At 51.7% G+C, this 15539-nt stretch overlaps 7 protein-coding genes across 7 annotated transcripts; 4 read left to right on the forward strand and 3 right to left on the reverse strand.

Annotated features, from left to right (window-relative positions):
• Positions 1-242: 242 nt before the first annotated feature.
• Asppvi_007110 (uncharacterized protein) lies at positions 243-3213 on the forward strand (the record flags this gene model as incomplete). Its single annotated transcript, XM_043303003.1, has 7 exons — positions 243-661; positions 711-1227; positions 1650-1784; positions 1837-1924; positions 1987-2670; positions 2732-2954; positions 3009-3213. The coding sequence occupies 7 exons, from the start codon at positions 243-245 to the stop codon at positions 3211-3213; spliced, it is 2271 nt and encodes a 756-aa protein (XP_043158938.1).
• A 217-nt stretch (positions 3214-3430) lies between these two features.
• Asppvi_007111 (wax synthase family protein) lies at positions 3431-4790 on the reverse strand (the record flags this gene model as incomplete). Its single annotated transcript, XM_043303004.1, has 3 exons — positions 3431-3859; positions 3918-4004; positions 4068-4790. 3 exons carry the CDS (start codon positions 4788-4790, stop codon positions 3431-3433), a joined length of 1239 nt encoding a protein of 412 aa, XP_043158939.1.
• A 188-nt stretch (positions 4791-4978) lies between these two features.
• Asppvi_007112 (pyridoxal phosphate-dependent aminotransferase) lies at positions 4979-6427 on the reverse strand (the record flags this gene model as incomplete). Its single annotated transcript, XM_043303005.1, has 4 exons — positions 4979-5431; positions 5499-5911; positions 5976-6180; positions 6233-6427. The coding sequence occupies 4 exons, from the start codon at positions 6425-6427 to the stop codon at positions 4979-4981; spliced, it is 1266 nt and encodes a 421-aa protein (XP_043158940.1).
• A 490-nt stretch (positions 6428-6917) lies between these two features.
• On the forward strand, positions 6918-9479 carry Asppvi_007113 (uncharacterized protein; the record flags this gene model as incomplete). The annotated part of the gene is made up of 7 exons (XM_043303006.1): positions 6918-6995; positions 7044-7432; positions 7495-8067; positions 8120-8462; positions 8519-9019; positions 9073-9215; positions 9284-9479. 7 exons carry the CDS (start codon positions 6918-6920, stop codon positions 9477-9479), a joined length of 2223 nt encoding a protein of 740 aa, XP_043158941.1.
• A 339-nt stretch (positions 9480-9818) lies between these two features.
• Positions 9819-11471, reverse strand: Asppvi_007114 (uncharacterized protein; the record flags this gene model as incomplete). Its single annotated transcript, XM_043303007.1, has 1 exon — positions 9819-11471. The coding sequence occupies one exon, from the start codon at positions 11469-11471 to the stop codon at positions 9819-9821; it is 1653 nt and encodes a 550-aa protein (XP_043158942.1).
• A 451-nt stretch (positions 11472-11922) lies between these two features.
• Asppvi_007115 (uncharacterized protein) lies at positions 11923-12982 on the forward strand (the record flags this gene model as incomplete). Its single annotated transcript, XM_043303008.1, has 2 exons — positions 11923-12399; positions 12647-12982. 2 exons carry the CDS (start codon positions 11923-11925, stop codon positions 12980-12982), a joined length of 813 nt encoding a protein of 270 aa, XP_043158943.1.
• A 1301-nt stretch (positions 12983-14283) lies between these two features.
• Asppvi_007116 (uncharacterized protein) lies at positions 14284-15447 on the forward strand (the record flags this gene model as incomplete). Its single annotated transcript, XM_043303009.1, has 1 exon — positions 14284-15447. The coding sequence occupies one exon, from the start codon at positions 14284-14286 to the stop codon at positions 15445-15447; it is 1164 nt and encodes a 387-aa protein (XP_043158944.1).
• Positions 15448-15539: the final 92 nt, after the last annotated feature.

Here is a 15539-nt window from a genome sequence, read left to right on the forward strand (position 1 = left end):
TGAAAGCCCTTTTTAAATTTTCTCGCTGCTCAGAATGCTTTGAAAGGCATCCTTATTATCCTGTTCTGAAGGGATGTATGCTGAGATTTGCCAACATTGGGCGCCGATCGGTGGCCGGATTCCTTAGTTCTTCGTCTTTAACTGGCCCCTATATCAGCTTATATCAGCTGCTGGCAATTAACCCGTACAGAAGCCATATTTCTACGATCCTGGCTGAGCTGCTATCCACCAATATAGTCTACATGGCATCCGAACAAGTGCCCCTCTACGACTGCCTTATCATTGGTGGGGGCATTGCAGGCCTATCGGCAGCCCTGAGCCTGGTACGCACACTTCATTCCGCAGTGGTCTTTGACGAAGGACTCCATCGCAATGATGGCTCGCCGCGTCTAGCTACCATACCTACTTGGGACAGTCATGAACCAAAGAGATTTCGCGAGGAAGCAAAGATCAACATCCTCACCAAGTACAGCACGGTCGAGTTCGCCGACGTGAAGCTGAAGAAAATAATTCAGATAGCCGGCGAAGAAAATGCGGGACGGTTCTGTGTCCTTGACGAGCATAACCGCCGCTGGCTTGGGAGAAAGGTGATTCTGGCGATGGGGGTTGAGGATATCCTCCCCGACATCCCTGGTTTCAAAGAGTGCTGGACCCATGGAATGTGAGTAAAGCGCTATGAGAATTGTTTTACGAGCTAAAGACATGGCTAGTTTTCATTGCCTCGTTCATCGTGGCTATGAACAGCGAGGTTGTGCCTCATCGGGCGTCCTTGCCATTGACGGCGACGCCAACTTCCATGCGGCGCGGCATCTGGCTTTTCAGGCTCGCAATCTGTCCTCCACAGTCACTGTCTACACAAACGGCAACACCGAGCTAGCCAACGAGGTAGAATCAAAACTCGGACCCTGTGGCTTCAAGGCCGACGCCCGGTGCATCGTCAACTTTGTCCAGCAACCGCAACAAGCACAGTTGGATATTCACTTCGACGACGGTAATTCCGAAGTAGCAGGCTTCCTGGTTCACCGTCCCCGAACACGAATTCGGGGATCTTTTGCACAGCAGCTAGATGTCGAAATGACGCCCGAAGGTCACATTAAACCCCAGTTTCCCTTCAACGAGACGTCGGTGGCAGGAGTGTTTGTAGCAGGTGATGCGGGATCCCCGTTCAAGATCGGCACACAGGCCATTGTCATGGGAGCTTTTGCAGCAGGTGGGGTACAGATGCAGGTAAATGCAGAGAAATGGTCGAAGCCAGTCAGTGCTGTGGATGTACAATAGCATGCCATGGCGGGTGGTGATGAGTGGAGCGCGTTCGTCGGTGCCCGAACAAAGTCCACTATAGAACCACTAAAATATCTATGATTCTCTACAACATTCTCCGCAAGTGAGCCAGTAGATCACTATCATCATGTTTCTCATCACTCTTGAGTGGACAAGTCTCCTTTTGGTATTGCCACTATCGATTGTGCTTTTAATAGGCAGCACTGCKAGTACACCCTATGGGTTTCCTAGAATCGGGCCTTCCCGTCTTTGGACGCTTGTAACATGGAAAAAGCCTGCTCGTTTTGACCTACCTCGATATGCACAAATTGGATATGACAAAGTGTGTTAAATCAGCGATCACTTGATACAATGCTGACCAGGAACAGATCAACAAAGCTCTGGGCAAACCATTCATCACCAAGGTGTTCGGCCACGATTACGTGGTACTTCCAACCAAATACCTGGACGACATCAAACGGGCAAGCCCAAAGAGCCTGAGTTTCTTCCAGGCCCTCAGTGATGTATGTATGCACACGCGTGCTTCGCTTACTGGCTAGCTAACAGGTCATAAAGGGACTGAATATGGAGGCCTCAGTTGGCCATCTGTATGCCAGCACAGCGGAAATTGATGTGGTAGTCAAGCATTTAAACCCGCGGTTGAGTACGTTAATCCATTGCAGGCAGATTATCGACGAATAAGGACACTAAAACTGATTGTTACAGCTCAATTGACACCGCTGTTGTCCGACGAAGCCGAGTATGCCATTCGCAAGGAGATCGGCCCTGCAACAGAATGGAAAACGTTCAACGTCTCCAACCTCATCGGCGCCATAGTGCACCGCACCACTAATCGCATCCTCGTCGGCCCCGAACTATGTCGCGACGAGGCATACCTTGCAGCCACTACAAGGTTCAGCCGGTCGCTATTCCTGCATGGGATATTCTGGAACTTCGTCCGCCTAGGCCCCTTTCGCAAACTCATTGCCAGAGCCACAATCGGCCTTCACCTCCGAGACCGGGACGCAGCCGCAAATATGTTATTGCCACATATTTGCAGCAGGCGCCAGGAAAAGGCCTCGGGAGTTGACGTAGCGGCCAAGTACCCCGACGCGCTACAGTGGACGCTCGAGACAACGACGCCGTCTTCAATTCCTGGTGACGATGACCCGTTGCAGCAGGCGTACCACATGCTGCATCTTACTTTCGCGGCGAGCAGTGCCACTGGAGTGGGAGTCACGCAGTGTCTGCTCAATGTGCTTGCATATCCAGAGTACCTGGGACCACTACGCGAGGAAATCAAGACCGTGGTTGCTCGGCATACTGGATGGACAGACAAGGCTCTATCGCAGATGGCTTTGCTGGACAGCTTCATCCGAGAGACAATGCGGTTGCGCCCAGCGGGATCAAGTAAGTGAAATAGACACTACCTCGCCCGCTAGTAGAAATAACAGCTGACTTGCGTTGCCAGTGACCGTCGCTAGAACTGTTATGGACGACCAATTTCGCTTCCACGATGGCCTCACGCTCACCAAGGGAGCGAATGTCATCGCTCCAGCATTGGCCATCCACCATGACCCAGAAAACTACACCGACGCCAGCAAATTTGACGGATTCCGTTTTGCGCGATATCGGCAGAAACAGGGAGATAGTCATCGTTGGCTTGCCTCGACCATCGATCCAAAATTCCTGCAGTATGTTTCACCCTTTAACAAAATGAATAGTAATATGTTGACATTCAGGAACAGATTCGGCTATGGAAACCATGCTTGTCCAGGCCGCTTCTATGCGATCCGAAAGACCAAACTGGTCCTGGGCAAGCTGCTCATGGATTATGAATTCCAGTGGGCAACTCCGCGCTCCGTAAATAACCGTCCAGAGGACCTAGCGATCGAGGCACAACTCATGGTCGCGCCAGATACTGAAGTTTTGATCCGAAGCCGTCGGACTTGATTGGGCGTGAAGAGAAGTGCGAAAGCTGAAAAGACAACAAATCTTGTAAAATCACTTGAATAAGTTACATTCCCGCTGCCTGAAACTACACAAAATCAAACGTATATTTTGATCTGCCATTGATCATAATGGCCTCTTAACTGATTTCCACTCCTCTTCTCGGCAACCAAATCTTTTGCTAACAACAGTAAGGGGCAATGAATGGAAACCAACGTCACTAGGGAAGCGGCAACATGCGGACCATCGGCCCAAACACTGTAAACGGCAATGGTGGGACCTCTCCCATTTTCAACCTCGCCATAGAATTCCCAGGAAAGGGCAAGGAAATCCAAAAAGTCAACATAACCCACAAATAACCCACAAGTGGCGCCCACGTAGGATTCTCTGGACAAAATCGCCGCTTCCATAACCAGATCACAAAGTCCTCGAGCGTGATCATGGCCGCCTGCCAGGGGAAGAATAGGAAGATCCCAACAGCAATGTCCTTGATTTCGATATTGGCTGGACGGGGCATAAGAAGCTGAGAGGCCGCATGCATGACACCAGAGACTGTGAAGGCGAGCCAGAGCTGGGTATAGGAAGAAGCGTTGGTGCCCCTACAGATGCCGAGAAAGTCCACGACGGCGCCGGTGATTTTACTGAGTGACTGTCTCCTTTCAATATAACTTCAAAAACTGGAAGTCGGGCAAGAGATCTAGACCTACACTGCGCAGCATCTGGTGCCAGAACGTTCCCCAGAAGTTTCTGACGGTGGTGGCATACTTCAATTTACCGAACAGCGGTGGCCAGTCCTTGAGCATGTCAGGTCTATATATCATGCAATTGATACATATCAGAGAGTAGGGAATTCATACCGCTGGCTGACTGATGCCCGTCACAACGGCCAGAATGGAGACGGCGAGGTATTGCATATTGATAAAGAAGTAAGGCCCCAAGCCAAACGTCAGGGCCTTAACGAAGCTCCATGCCCATCGGTTGTCGCGGAGATCGATGTACTTGGAATCTAGCGTACCAGCCTCCCCAGTCACCCTGTCTGTATAGAAGAATCGAACCGCCATTTGCGAAACCAGGTCGGCCATCAAGACAACAACAACCAACTCCGATAGGCGCCAAAGCAGGAAGCGAACCCTGGTCATGCGGTCTAGTCCCGGTACTTGAGGCACATTCTTCACCTGGAAACTCCATCTAATGCCCCTAAGGTTGAGCAGTAGAGCTACGGCCCATTTGATCTTGTGCCAACTCAGCGCCGACCAAACTAGCGGTTCTCTGGGCCTGTCAATGCGCCACAGGTCCGCCTCTGGGCCTTCAGGAGAGGCAAAGACGACCTTTTCCAAGACGGACAGCCAATGCGGCCAGGCGAGAGCGAAAATATTCGCAAGAGCTGGGTCGTTGGTAAAACGATTGCATTGGGAAATCACTGCTAGAGTGAGGATTGATGAGATGGTGATAAACCTTCGACTGGGCAGACGCCGAGGGCCGCTGAGGATCAGAATCTGAGCCGCTATCAGAAGGAGATGGGGGAGGATGGACCCATTCGGTGGATGAAGGTCTCTGTTACTAGGAGATGCAGGCTCCATGTTTGTGATTTCAGGTCAGGTAAAAGAGCAATCTCAAAATCTAACTTCGGTTGGCTGGACAAGTTAATTATGCTGCTCTAATATATTGATGTATATCCCCTAGAAAGTTTACGATTGGATATAGTCCGACAAAATTTGCTTATATCTGCAACTACCGACTTCGGGGACCGAGACGAAGACAGTTCCCATCAGTCAACCGACTTCTCTCCCAGGACAGTCTCCATGCGCTTGATGGCCTCCTCCAATCGGGTTCGTTCGAGAGCGAATGTCATCCGCGCCCACCCTTTCTCATCCTCATTCACATGGTACGCTTTGCCGCCACTCACCACTACCCCGGCCTGCTTCAGTCGGTCGATCATAGCCTTCTCTTGCTCCCACGACTCGGCGTAAGGAGCGAGCCGAGCAAAGAGGAAGGGGGCAGAGTTGACTGGTATGTACAGAATTTGATGCTTCTTCAGAAAGTCGGTCATCAGTGTGTATGCTTCCCACAGACGCTCGCTGTTGACTTGCAAGAGCTCTGGCAGCCGAGTCGATGTAAGCAGCGCCGTCGAAGCGACCGCGCTGAGGCTGGAGGTTTCTGTATTGGAGGCCAGCGCCAAAGCTACGTGCATCGCTTCATTTGCCTGCGTGATGCTACATCCCTGGGCCGAAAAAGATCAAAATTAGAAAGAGTAGTAGAAAAACGGAGCGGTAGGAAATAGGACATACCACGCGAAACCCACTGGAGCCGAAATCCTTGCTTGTGCTCCAGAAGGTGTGGACTCGAGAAAGATCACAGCCCATGCCAGTCACATCAATCTCTAACGCGGACACAAAGGGCGGCGCATCAGACAACTCGGGATTTTCAAAGGTGGAAAGCGCATATACCTCGTCCGAGATATAGTGAATGCGCTTGTCGTTACAGAAGCGGATGCAGTCCTCGATGACAGTCCGGGGATAGCACTGGCCGAAAGGATTATGCGGATTTGTGAGAAGAAGACCACGGACTGGGATTGATGACTCCCTATAGGCTTTCTCCAAAGCCGGGATTAGCCGGGGGGTAAGAGTGTCGGCTGCCCGTTCCACATGGGCGATTATGGGCACAGCAGAGGACCGCGCAGTGAAAAGCCAGTCGAATCCATCTACATCAATCAGCATGCTTATCGATCTTGAAATCATTCTTCAAGCTGATAACAACGCACTCACTCCAAAAGGGGGCAGGAACAAGGATTCCCTCGCCTGGTTCACACACATTGTATAGAAAAGTGTTCAGGCAGGTGGCTGCTCCTGGTGCTGTCGCTATATGTGCTTCTTCCACAGGGATATGAGGATGGAAGTATTTATTGAAGAAGGCCGCCAGGGCCCGTATGAGGTCTGCATCTCCGGCAAATTCATTGGGATACGAAAGGTGCTGCGTGAACAGTATTAGATGGGCGATGATTTGAGGGCATTTCGCAACAAACATGAGGTTTCAATTCCTGCACAATAGCATCTTTCGTCGTTTCAATGATTTCATTGCGCATAAGCCAGTTCTCTGCCGTAGAGAGATCAATTCGAGGGGCTGTGGGCTTGGTCCTCTCAAGCAAGGCCGCGCTTATGCTAGGTAGAATTGCGTCGACGTTGGCAGCACCACGCTTGGATAGACCAGCAGCAGCCATTGTTGTCTCTGGATATTTGGTTATGTTTCAGGCCGAACATGTAGGATTTTGCAAAGATGTACAGTAGTCATATATCATTCATTGTGCGCCCTTTTGATATCGGTGACTGTCTCGGACCCCGAAACACCAATGTTCTTGGGACGAAGCCCTGTATCAAAATCATCCAACTCCGCCAGTCTTTCCGGTTTTACTCACTTCCCACGTCAGGACCAGACACAATGCAGCTCGTGATTTTGGCTTCAGCTGTCTGTTGGGGATACCCGGCAGTTATATATCTTACATATATCGCATCACGACTCCTTATTGCCTTGTCGCGCAAGAATCATGATGTAGCCACGGACGTGTGGTACGAGAAGCAACGTCGAGTAGCGTTTACAGCCATTTTCTGGCTCCAATCTGTGCTATGTGTCGATTTAGTCAGTGTAATCCTGAACTAATATATGTTTCAAATTATGGTGAAGACTGATAACGATTTCTGCGTCTGTAGGGAATGTCTATAGCCGCCACTGGCTATCTGATCAGTAAAAACGTCCAGTCAGAAGCATGGTGGACTACCAAAGAGTATTTAGTATGACCCTTCCGGTTGTCTCTTCATGAACTATGTCTGACAATATAGGCCTCGACCATTGCTGTGTGGATGTTTCTCGCAGCTGGGCTGCTTCCTGACCCCGATGAGCCTTTTACGCCATCATTGTCCCATTGCCACGCTTGGCTCGTGACCTTGATGGTTGAAGTGCTGCAGTTGGTCATGTTCTGCGTCGAAGCCAGCCAGCAAACGGGCGCCACTGGTTTTGAGCGGGTCCAGGTCGGCCTGGTCACGCTGCGTGTTTGTTTCCAGATAGCCATGGCGGCGCTCTATCTCCAGCCTATGTATGCTTGGTCACGCGTCATGTTGGACGAGACTGAGCCTCTTCTGGGGCAGACGAATCTCAAGACAAGGGATGCGCAGAATGGGGGATGGCTGGATTATGTGACTGGGTTCAGCACACTTTTTCCCTTTCTGTGGTCCGTCTCTCATCCAATGCTTATCTCTTTTCCTCAACACAGGGAAGCTAAGATTCCAACAGGCCTTCTGACTCTCGCCGGCTACAATTACGGACGGTCTTCTGTTTCTTTCTGCTGCTGATTCAACGAGCAGTCAATATCCTTGTTCCACATCAGTTAGGTCTTGTCGTCGCAGCTCTTGGCTCAAAAAGCATCCCTATACGGCAGGTTGCAGTGTATATCTGCCTGCGGGCACTGCAGGGCCAGCAAGGAGTCATCGGGTCCATTCGAGCTCTTCTTTGGATCCCTGTCAGCCAGTCAACCTACCGCCGACTTACTTCTTCTGCCTTTGAGCATGTTCTTTCCTTGTCTCTAGATTTCCATCTAGGTAAACGCATCGGGGAGGTCATGAGCGCACTCAGCAAAGGCAGTGCGCTTAACACATTTTTGGACGGTTTAGTGTTCCAGCTGTTTCCCATGGTGGCTGATTTGTGGATTGCTGCGGTGTACTTTCTGATCAAATTTGACGCCTTTTACTCCCTTATCGTTATTGCCGTCACTTGGATGTACCTGTTTGCGACCATCTACATGGCCAAGTACCGTGGCCGAGCCCGGCGCGAGATGGTGAATCGGGAGCGCCAGATGGAGGCTGCCAAGTAAGCTGCACCGCACTACGATGGCGAGCTGTCTACTGATATTGCGATGCAGAACGGACGCTCTTCTCTCTTATGAGACAGTCCACCACAATTCAGCAGTTCCTCACGAGCTCGGCCGCTTCAACAGGCTCGTGCAGTCCTTCCAGCAAGCCGAGTACTTTGTTTTCTTCTCCCTTAATCTCCTCAACGCGGTGCAAAACCTGCTATTTACGGCTGGGGTCGCCATTGTCTGTCTCTTGTGCGCGTACCAGATTTCTGCAGACATGCAAAAGGTGGCCATGTTTGTCACCTTACTCACCTATCTCTCTCAGCTTCAGGCTCCATTGAACTTCTTCGGGAGCTTTTACACCCAAGTTCAGAACAATCTTGTGGATGCTGAACGCATGTTGGCATTAGTAAGACAGGCTCTTCATTAACCCGGATGACCTTGCGAGATACTTACCACCCACAGTTCGAGACAAAGCCGCTTATTAAGGACCGAGACAACGCCATCAATCTTGATTATTGCCGCGGTCGGGTCGAGTTCAACGAAGTCGACTTCGCCTATGATGTGCGCCGCCCCGCCCTGCGCAAGGTCAGCTTTGTCGTTGAGCCCGGCACCTCCACCGCAATTGTCGGCGAGAGTGGCAGCGGCAAGTCAACCATTCTTAAGCTGCTCTTTCGGTTCTATGATGTCGCTGGTGGCTCCGTGCGCGTTGACGGAGTCGACGTCCGCGACATGACGGCGGCCAGTCTCCGTAGCCATCTCGGCGTTGTCCCGCAAGATACAATCCTCTTCAATGACACCCTTTTGTACAACCTGCGGTATGCACGCCCAAGCGCAACCATGGACGAGGTATATGCAGCCTGTCGGGCTGCTAGCATTCATGACCGGATCATGTGCTTTCCGGATGGCTATGAGACGAACGTCGGAGAGCGCGGACTGAGGTTGTCAGGAGGAGAAAAACAGCGCGTAAGTGTTCAGTGTCAGAAGTGAGGCGTCTCTCACCAGTTTGGCTTACATAGGTTGCGATTGCACGAACATTCCTTCGCTCTCCCCAAATTCTGTTGCTTGATGAGGCCACTGCCTCGCTAGATTCCCAGACCGAACGGCAGATTCAGGGAAGCCTGGAGAATGTTGCCAAGGGGCGAACCTCCATCACAATTGCGTGAGTGCCATCCCTTGATTGAGTCTTTCAATTATATCTCCCGGATCATCAGTGCTAATGGCTGCCAGCCATCGCCTGTCGACAATCACCAAAGCGGACCAGATCATTGTCCTGCACCAGGGACATATCGTTGAGAAAGGTACTCACGCGCAATTATTGGCGGCGGGTGGCCTGTATGGCCAGATGTGGGAGAAACAGACCAAAGCAAAAGAAAAGGAGGACAAAGATGCCGAGGAAAACCGGGATTTGGTAGAGTTCCCCTGATAGTTTGAGATGGTTGCTCTTGTTTCTGGCATAAATCGAGCATTTCAGATATTCAATTCCCGAGTTTCGATGATTCGTGACAGGATGGTGATTGTTGGAAGCCTCATGCGACCTTTATACTAGCAGAAATGTTGAACACTCAATTATCTATAACCTACAGTAGTGACGATCCGAATAATACCCGAATAGTTATCCATGAGTCAAAAACTCTTGCTCTGAAGAATAACCACATCGAACAATGGTGTGATCATCAAAGTACGAAAACTCAAGCAGGTTCGAAACGTCTATCCTACATATACGAGTGAGAATAACAAAGATAAATCCATTAATCCACTACTGTTAGTTCATATTCCCTTTTTGTTCCTGTGTCTGAACAACACCATCCTCGGCCTTGGCCTCAGCCTCAGCAAGTCCAAAGTCAGTCTCCAGCGTCGGCCGCAACTCAATATGTCTTTCCAATCCTACCAAAACAAAGCCGAGCAGGGCAAACGCCATTCCAACAAGCCACACCGTCCGCAAGCTATCTGTGTAGACCCCAATAACAGTAGAACCGTCAGCTCCCAGCTTAGAAACGAAAGAAGTTCCAGCCAGGGCGTAAGCGCCCCCGTGCGCAAGCTGATTACGGACGGTCAGGTCCGACACGCGCGCGACAAAACGATCAACTTGGTCGTTGAAGACAGCCGCCGGTATTGCCACACCCCAGACAAATCCAAAGCTACGGAGAAAAGCATATGCCGCTGTCGCGGCCGCATTGTCAGTCTCCGGAAGAGCTCCTTGGATGGCAGGGAGAAGACTCGTCAGCAGCAGACCATGCCCCACACCAACCAAACACTGGAGCACAACCCACTCAGCACGCGGTGTAGTGGCATTCCAAGTGCTGAAGAGGCCCAGAGAGAGAGACAGGAGCGCAAACCCTGCCAGGTGCAGAGGGCGATGCACGCCGGTCTTTCCCATGATTACACCGCCCAGGATGGCAGACGGGATCAGGCAGCCTGTGAAGGGGATCACGTCCACCCCGGACATGGTGGTCGATTGACCTTGGACAGACTGAAAGAACAAGGTCAGGAAATAAACAACCCACTGCATCAGCATGGCGGCTAAGAAAGCCAGAATATACGCCGTCATTGAGGTGCGCGTGCAGAACAGCCGGGGCGGCATAGTGGGTTCTAAGCAGTAGGGCGAAGCCTCAAAGACATGGAACAGCACCAAGCCAAGTGACCCCATAATGAGAGGTAATAGCACCTGGGACGAGGACCAAGAGTAAATGGATCCCGCAATCACTAGGGCGTACATTATGGCACAGCTGGCCGCGATGAAGATGGCGTTGCCTACCCAGTCAACGCGGGCTACAGTGCGACGCCATGAGGCCCCTTGTTGATGCTTGATGTTCAAGAACAGGACCAGCGCGACTAGGGCCAACCCAGCAAAGGGGAGGTTGATGTAGAACACCCACCGCCAACTGGCATGCTGTACTAGGGCGCCCCCAACCAATGGGCCCAGCGAGGTTCCTAGCGCGCACGTAGAGAGTGCAATCCCAACAAACTGGGCGCGTTCTCGCAGAGGCACCAGGTCGCTAACGATCACCTCGAGCAGCAGGAGAATGCCGCCGGCTCCCAGCCCCTGTACCGTGCGTCCGGCAATCATCATCGCTGTGGAAGTCGAACCGCCACACAGACCACTGCCCAGGGCAAACAAACACATCGAAATGATCATGGGATACCGGCGACCGACAATATTAGAGATCTGTCCAACCAATGGCTGGATGGCTGCCGAAGCCAACGTGTATGCATTGGCGATCCAGACATAGTTTTCCTCTCCGTCTAGCTCCCGAGTGACTGTGGGCAGGGCCGTAGTGATGGCCGTAATGTCTAAAGATGCGACGAACGAGGCAAAGCAGAGCGAGACGAAAACGGCCCAGAATCGGGCTCCACGAATGGTAGTGGAATGGTGCTCTTGCTGGACATCCTTGGCCGACTGTATTGGTTCGGCCATGGCAAACAGAGATAGATTCCCGAGGCCCTGAAAGGATAAGAAACGACGAAAGTCGCATCGGCGCTGTATGGCGGCCCTCTAGGACATTTTTGCCATCTTATTTGCCTGTCTGTCATTTTCCCTGCTACAGGGGCATCGTGCCCTTCACCCGGTGGCCGAAGATACTGACTACCATCTAGCTGACCAATTGGAAATCTCCCAATAACAGGGAATGATGCATTAGAAGAGATTTATGCTTACTTGTCCTCAGCTTTTGATCGGTCACCGAGTACTTCGGATGCCATTTTGCCTAGGAAAAAGGATTAAGCGCAAGAAGCAGCCTCTATCTTCTTCCTATCTTGTGACTGCTTCTGATTGCAGAACAGACTTCTGCGGTCCCACAGGCAAGCAGTTTTCATTACCTTATCACAACAAACAAGTGGACACTGCGTCTCCATTTTCTCTTTTCAGCATGGCGTGTGCATCGCCGCTGCTACCCCGGTCAACGCCAGACCAGGTGTGGTACTTGGCATACGGGTCGAACCTTGCCAGTAAAACCTTTCGTGAGGATCGACAAATGTCGCCGCAGGCGGCTGCAGCTGTGGGGGTTCCCGGATGGCGCTTGACTATGTCCAGCGCTGGTTTTCCCTACCGCGAGCCTGCCTTTGCCTCCATTGAGAAAATCCCAGGGTTGCCGTCATCAGAAAAACCAGAAAATGAGAAGGACCGCGAGGTAGCACTCTGTGGAACAGCTTATCTCATAACATGGGCACAATGGATACAGATCATCGCCTCAGAAGGTGGGGGTATCGCCTATGAACAGGCTCTGCTCTCCGCCCAGCCGATCCGGAAGGCTGATCGACAGCGTTGGGGCGCGACAATCCGTGTCTGGACGCTGCTCAGCACCCTAGAGCGGTGCCCAGAAGCACGGCCGAGCGCGCGCTATATGGTCAGTGGTCATCGTCTTCGTCGTCCTCCTCCTTACACTTCTAAGTTTAATGAGGCTCCTCCGTCTAATTTTTTATTTTTATATTTTATACTTTATTTTTTGATTTTGAATTTTAATTTAATTTACTTTATCTTATTTTGATTTTTTTTTTGTTTGTTTACTTTGTTTGTTTGTTTTTCTTTTGACGACCAGGTTGACCAACCCAGCGCGATATTCTGTCACCTCGCTAATTGCGATTGGTATTTAGGGCCTTATTGTGGACGGAGCCCAGGCTGCCGAAATTCCACGCAGCTACATTGAGCACATACAGCGAAAGTACCCGTGCTATCAGCCCAAGTTAGAGCCATGGGCCCGCATTGGGGCAGCATTGTTTCTCGCCTTCTGGACGCCCCTTCTCACTCTCCTCAGCATTCTCACACATGCTACGGCGCGCACAGGACCTGGTGAAAATGGGCATGTTCCAGATGGGGTGCGGGCATTGGTCCGATTTGCCATGTACTGCATGTGGTGGGTCCACGATGTGTTGTGGGCCGACATATGGGGCCGAGGCGATGGCCTAGATTCATTGGAGCCAGATGCGTAGGGTCAAATTTTGGTCTAGCGTGATCATGACTTCAAGACACGCTATGCAGGAAGCGGTCCGCAGTCGGCTTAGGTACTTAAACATATTAGCTTCTTTAAATCTTGAAAAGATTCACTTTTTGCAGGCATTGGAAGGTTGCTGCCTCAGTTTCAGTACCTTCGTAGCAGAGATCCTTGCTACCTTCCCCCTTCAATATTGTCATTCCCTCATTGCTGGAAGAATTCAGGGGGAAGCAAAGAGGCAAAAAATCAAGGCTACATGCCGTTAGCGCAGACTATTCGACAGAAACTAAAGTAGTGTTTCTGCCTTGACCTTACGCCCCGCTACTGTGCAGCAGCTGAAACCGCAGTCATTTCACCTTTTGCCTAGAACATCAGGCCAACAGGAAAGCCAAAATTCTAAGGAGCTGGGTGGGATGTTCATTAGAGCAAGGCATTTATTTCTGAAAGACGAGATATTCACCAGAAAAGCAAGACGAATGCACTGGATTAGTGGATTTTCTACCATAGGCTCCAAAGCTTGGCTTACGCCTGCCGTTCGACGACACTTCCGCAGCACTAGGGTTCATTGAGGTTGGGTCTACTCCGTACTCCGGCTGAGACCGGGGTCTTGCTAGTACCGTGGGGCACGCAGCTATCTTGAAATAGTAAACATGGTTTTCTAGCAAAAGACCGCCTGCTAGTGCCAAATAGAAGTCTCTTAACTATTAAGAAAACTCGAGCCTTGATACCGGCCAGAAATCAATACACAATTACATGCGATCTCTGTGTACAGCGAGAATAAATAATGTAGTAACAAAATCACTAGGGCCAACCGAGTAAACGTGTCCGTAAGATTTTAGCTCCTATAATTGCCCCATGAATGGCAGTCTCTGATTGGTAATTTAATTGTCCTTAAGCACTCGACATAGTCGATCTCCTGGCATCCGGGCTCCTCGCAAGACAACGATTAAGTGCGATGCCTGCAGGGGTGCTGCAGTCTGACTGATGACCTGCAAAGCATTTGAAGCGGGGAGTCCTCAGAAGGGCCTATAAGAGTTACAAGGGTGCTACGAGCACAGTCCGTCAGTATTGCGTGCTTTCGAATCCTTCCGCCATTGCCATGTCTTCAATTGCCATGACTGAACAGTTCCGTCCTCCCAATCAGGTCCCTTGCTTATAACCCGGGGACCCCGCTGACCATTCTATCGCAGAGCTGGTTCCTCCAGCAAGCCTGTCCGATTGCGGTCCGCCTGTAATCAGTGCCATGCAGCCAAGGTAGGAAATCGCAGCCCAGTGCGATGCTGCTCGTATACTGACGAGATGAGGACACAGGTGCGGTGTACTGGGGAACGGAGCGGGTGTAGCCGATGCAGCAATCTGCAGAGCGAGTGTATCTATGCAATCTCGCGGGTTGGAAAGGTCCCAGGAATTCGCGCGCGCGGGAACAGGGCGTCTACCCAGACCATCCATGACGCTGGGCTGCGTTCGGAGAGCCCTAGTGATACTCATCATCGCCTCCCGAACTCCCGGAAGCCAGAGGAAACTGGGGATCAGGACATGCGAGACACTCGGCGGCCTGAAGTGGAGACTCCGCATCATTCAAGGTCGGATCGAATCCCGGAGGCTGGCCCCGAACTTCTCTCGCCCCCGTCGACGGGGCTGTATGCTGATTTATGTGATGCCAACACTGATAAGCCTGCTGATGCCTTTGAGTGTGCGGACCTGTTTATCCTCCCCAGCCAACTGCTGGCATCTGACCATGAACCGCATCAATCTCTTCAACATCTCAATCATGGTAGTCAAAGGCAGTCGACCTTAGACTCTTTCCACAAAACGACCCCGCCAGCCTCGATTCCCGCTCTACCAGACCTCGACCTTCATACTCACGACTTGCACCAGATGGATCTTCCGCTGAGCTCTCTCGATAATTGTTCCACCGGACGTCGCGCAGTAGGCTCGCCCTCTTACATGCATCACTCCACCCTAGGCTTTCCAGCATCAACCTCCTATGCCGAGCCCGTCGCCCAGTTGGCGTTCGAGAGCGACTGCGGCCGTGGTCATAGTTACCAGAGTCGAACAATACTGACGTGCAATCGCCTCGTGGAATTCCTAGAGCACCGCATCCAGCGCGGAGTCGTCGCGCTGGACGTCGTCATGCACACCAACAAGATGACGCTGGGCGAGATCTCGCGAATGTTGGGCCAAGGGGCGCACAGGGAGCAGCTCAATTGCGCGATGCTGCTGCTCATTGCCGTCGAACAGATCGTGACTCTGTTCGAGCGCAGTGTGCGGCAGGGCTGGGCTGCCGACCGCGGAAGTGGCGAGATCGGGGCCCGAGAGCTCGAGGAGGCGATGCCGGGGACCGGTGCTGACGGCGGCAATATGCTGCCGCATCTCCGATTTGGGCTGTTCCAAATCAGCCAGGACGAGCAGCGGGCGCTTCGATCGTATTTACTGCAGCGCGAGCTGCAGAGGTGTCAGTAGAGTTGCATTTGGTCCGAGTTCGGGCGAGTCCAACCCCAGTTGGAACCGAACCGCTGCGATTTCGAGTTGAAATTCTAGAAATCGAAATCAAA

Source organism: Aspergillus pseudoviridinutans, assembly GCF_018340605.1.
Source record: "Aspergillus pseudoviridinutans IFM 55266 DNA, scaffold_5, whole genome shotgun sequence".
NCBI classification, from domain to species: domain Eukaryota; kingdom Fungi; phylum Ascomycota; class Eurotiomycetes; order Eurotiales; family Aspergillaceae; genus Aspergillus; species Aspergillus pseudoviridinutans.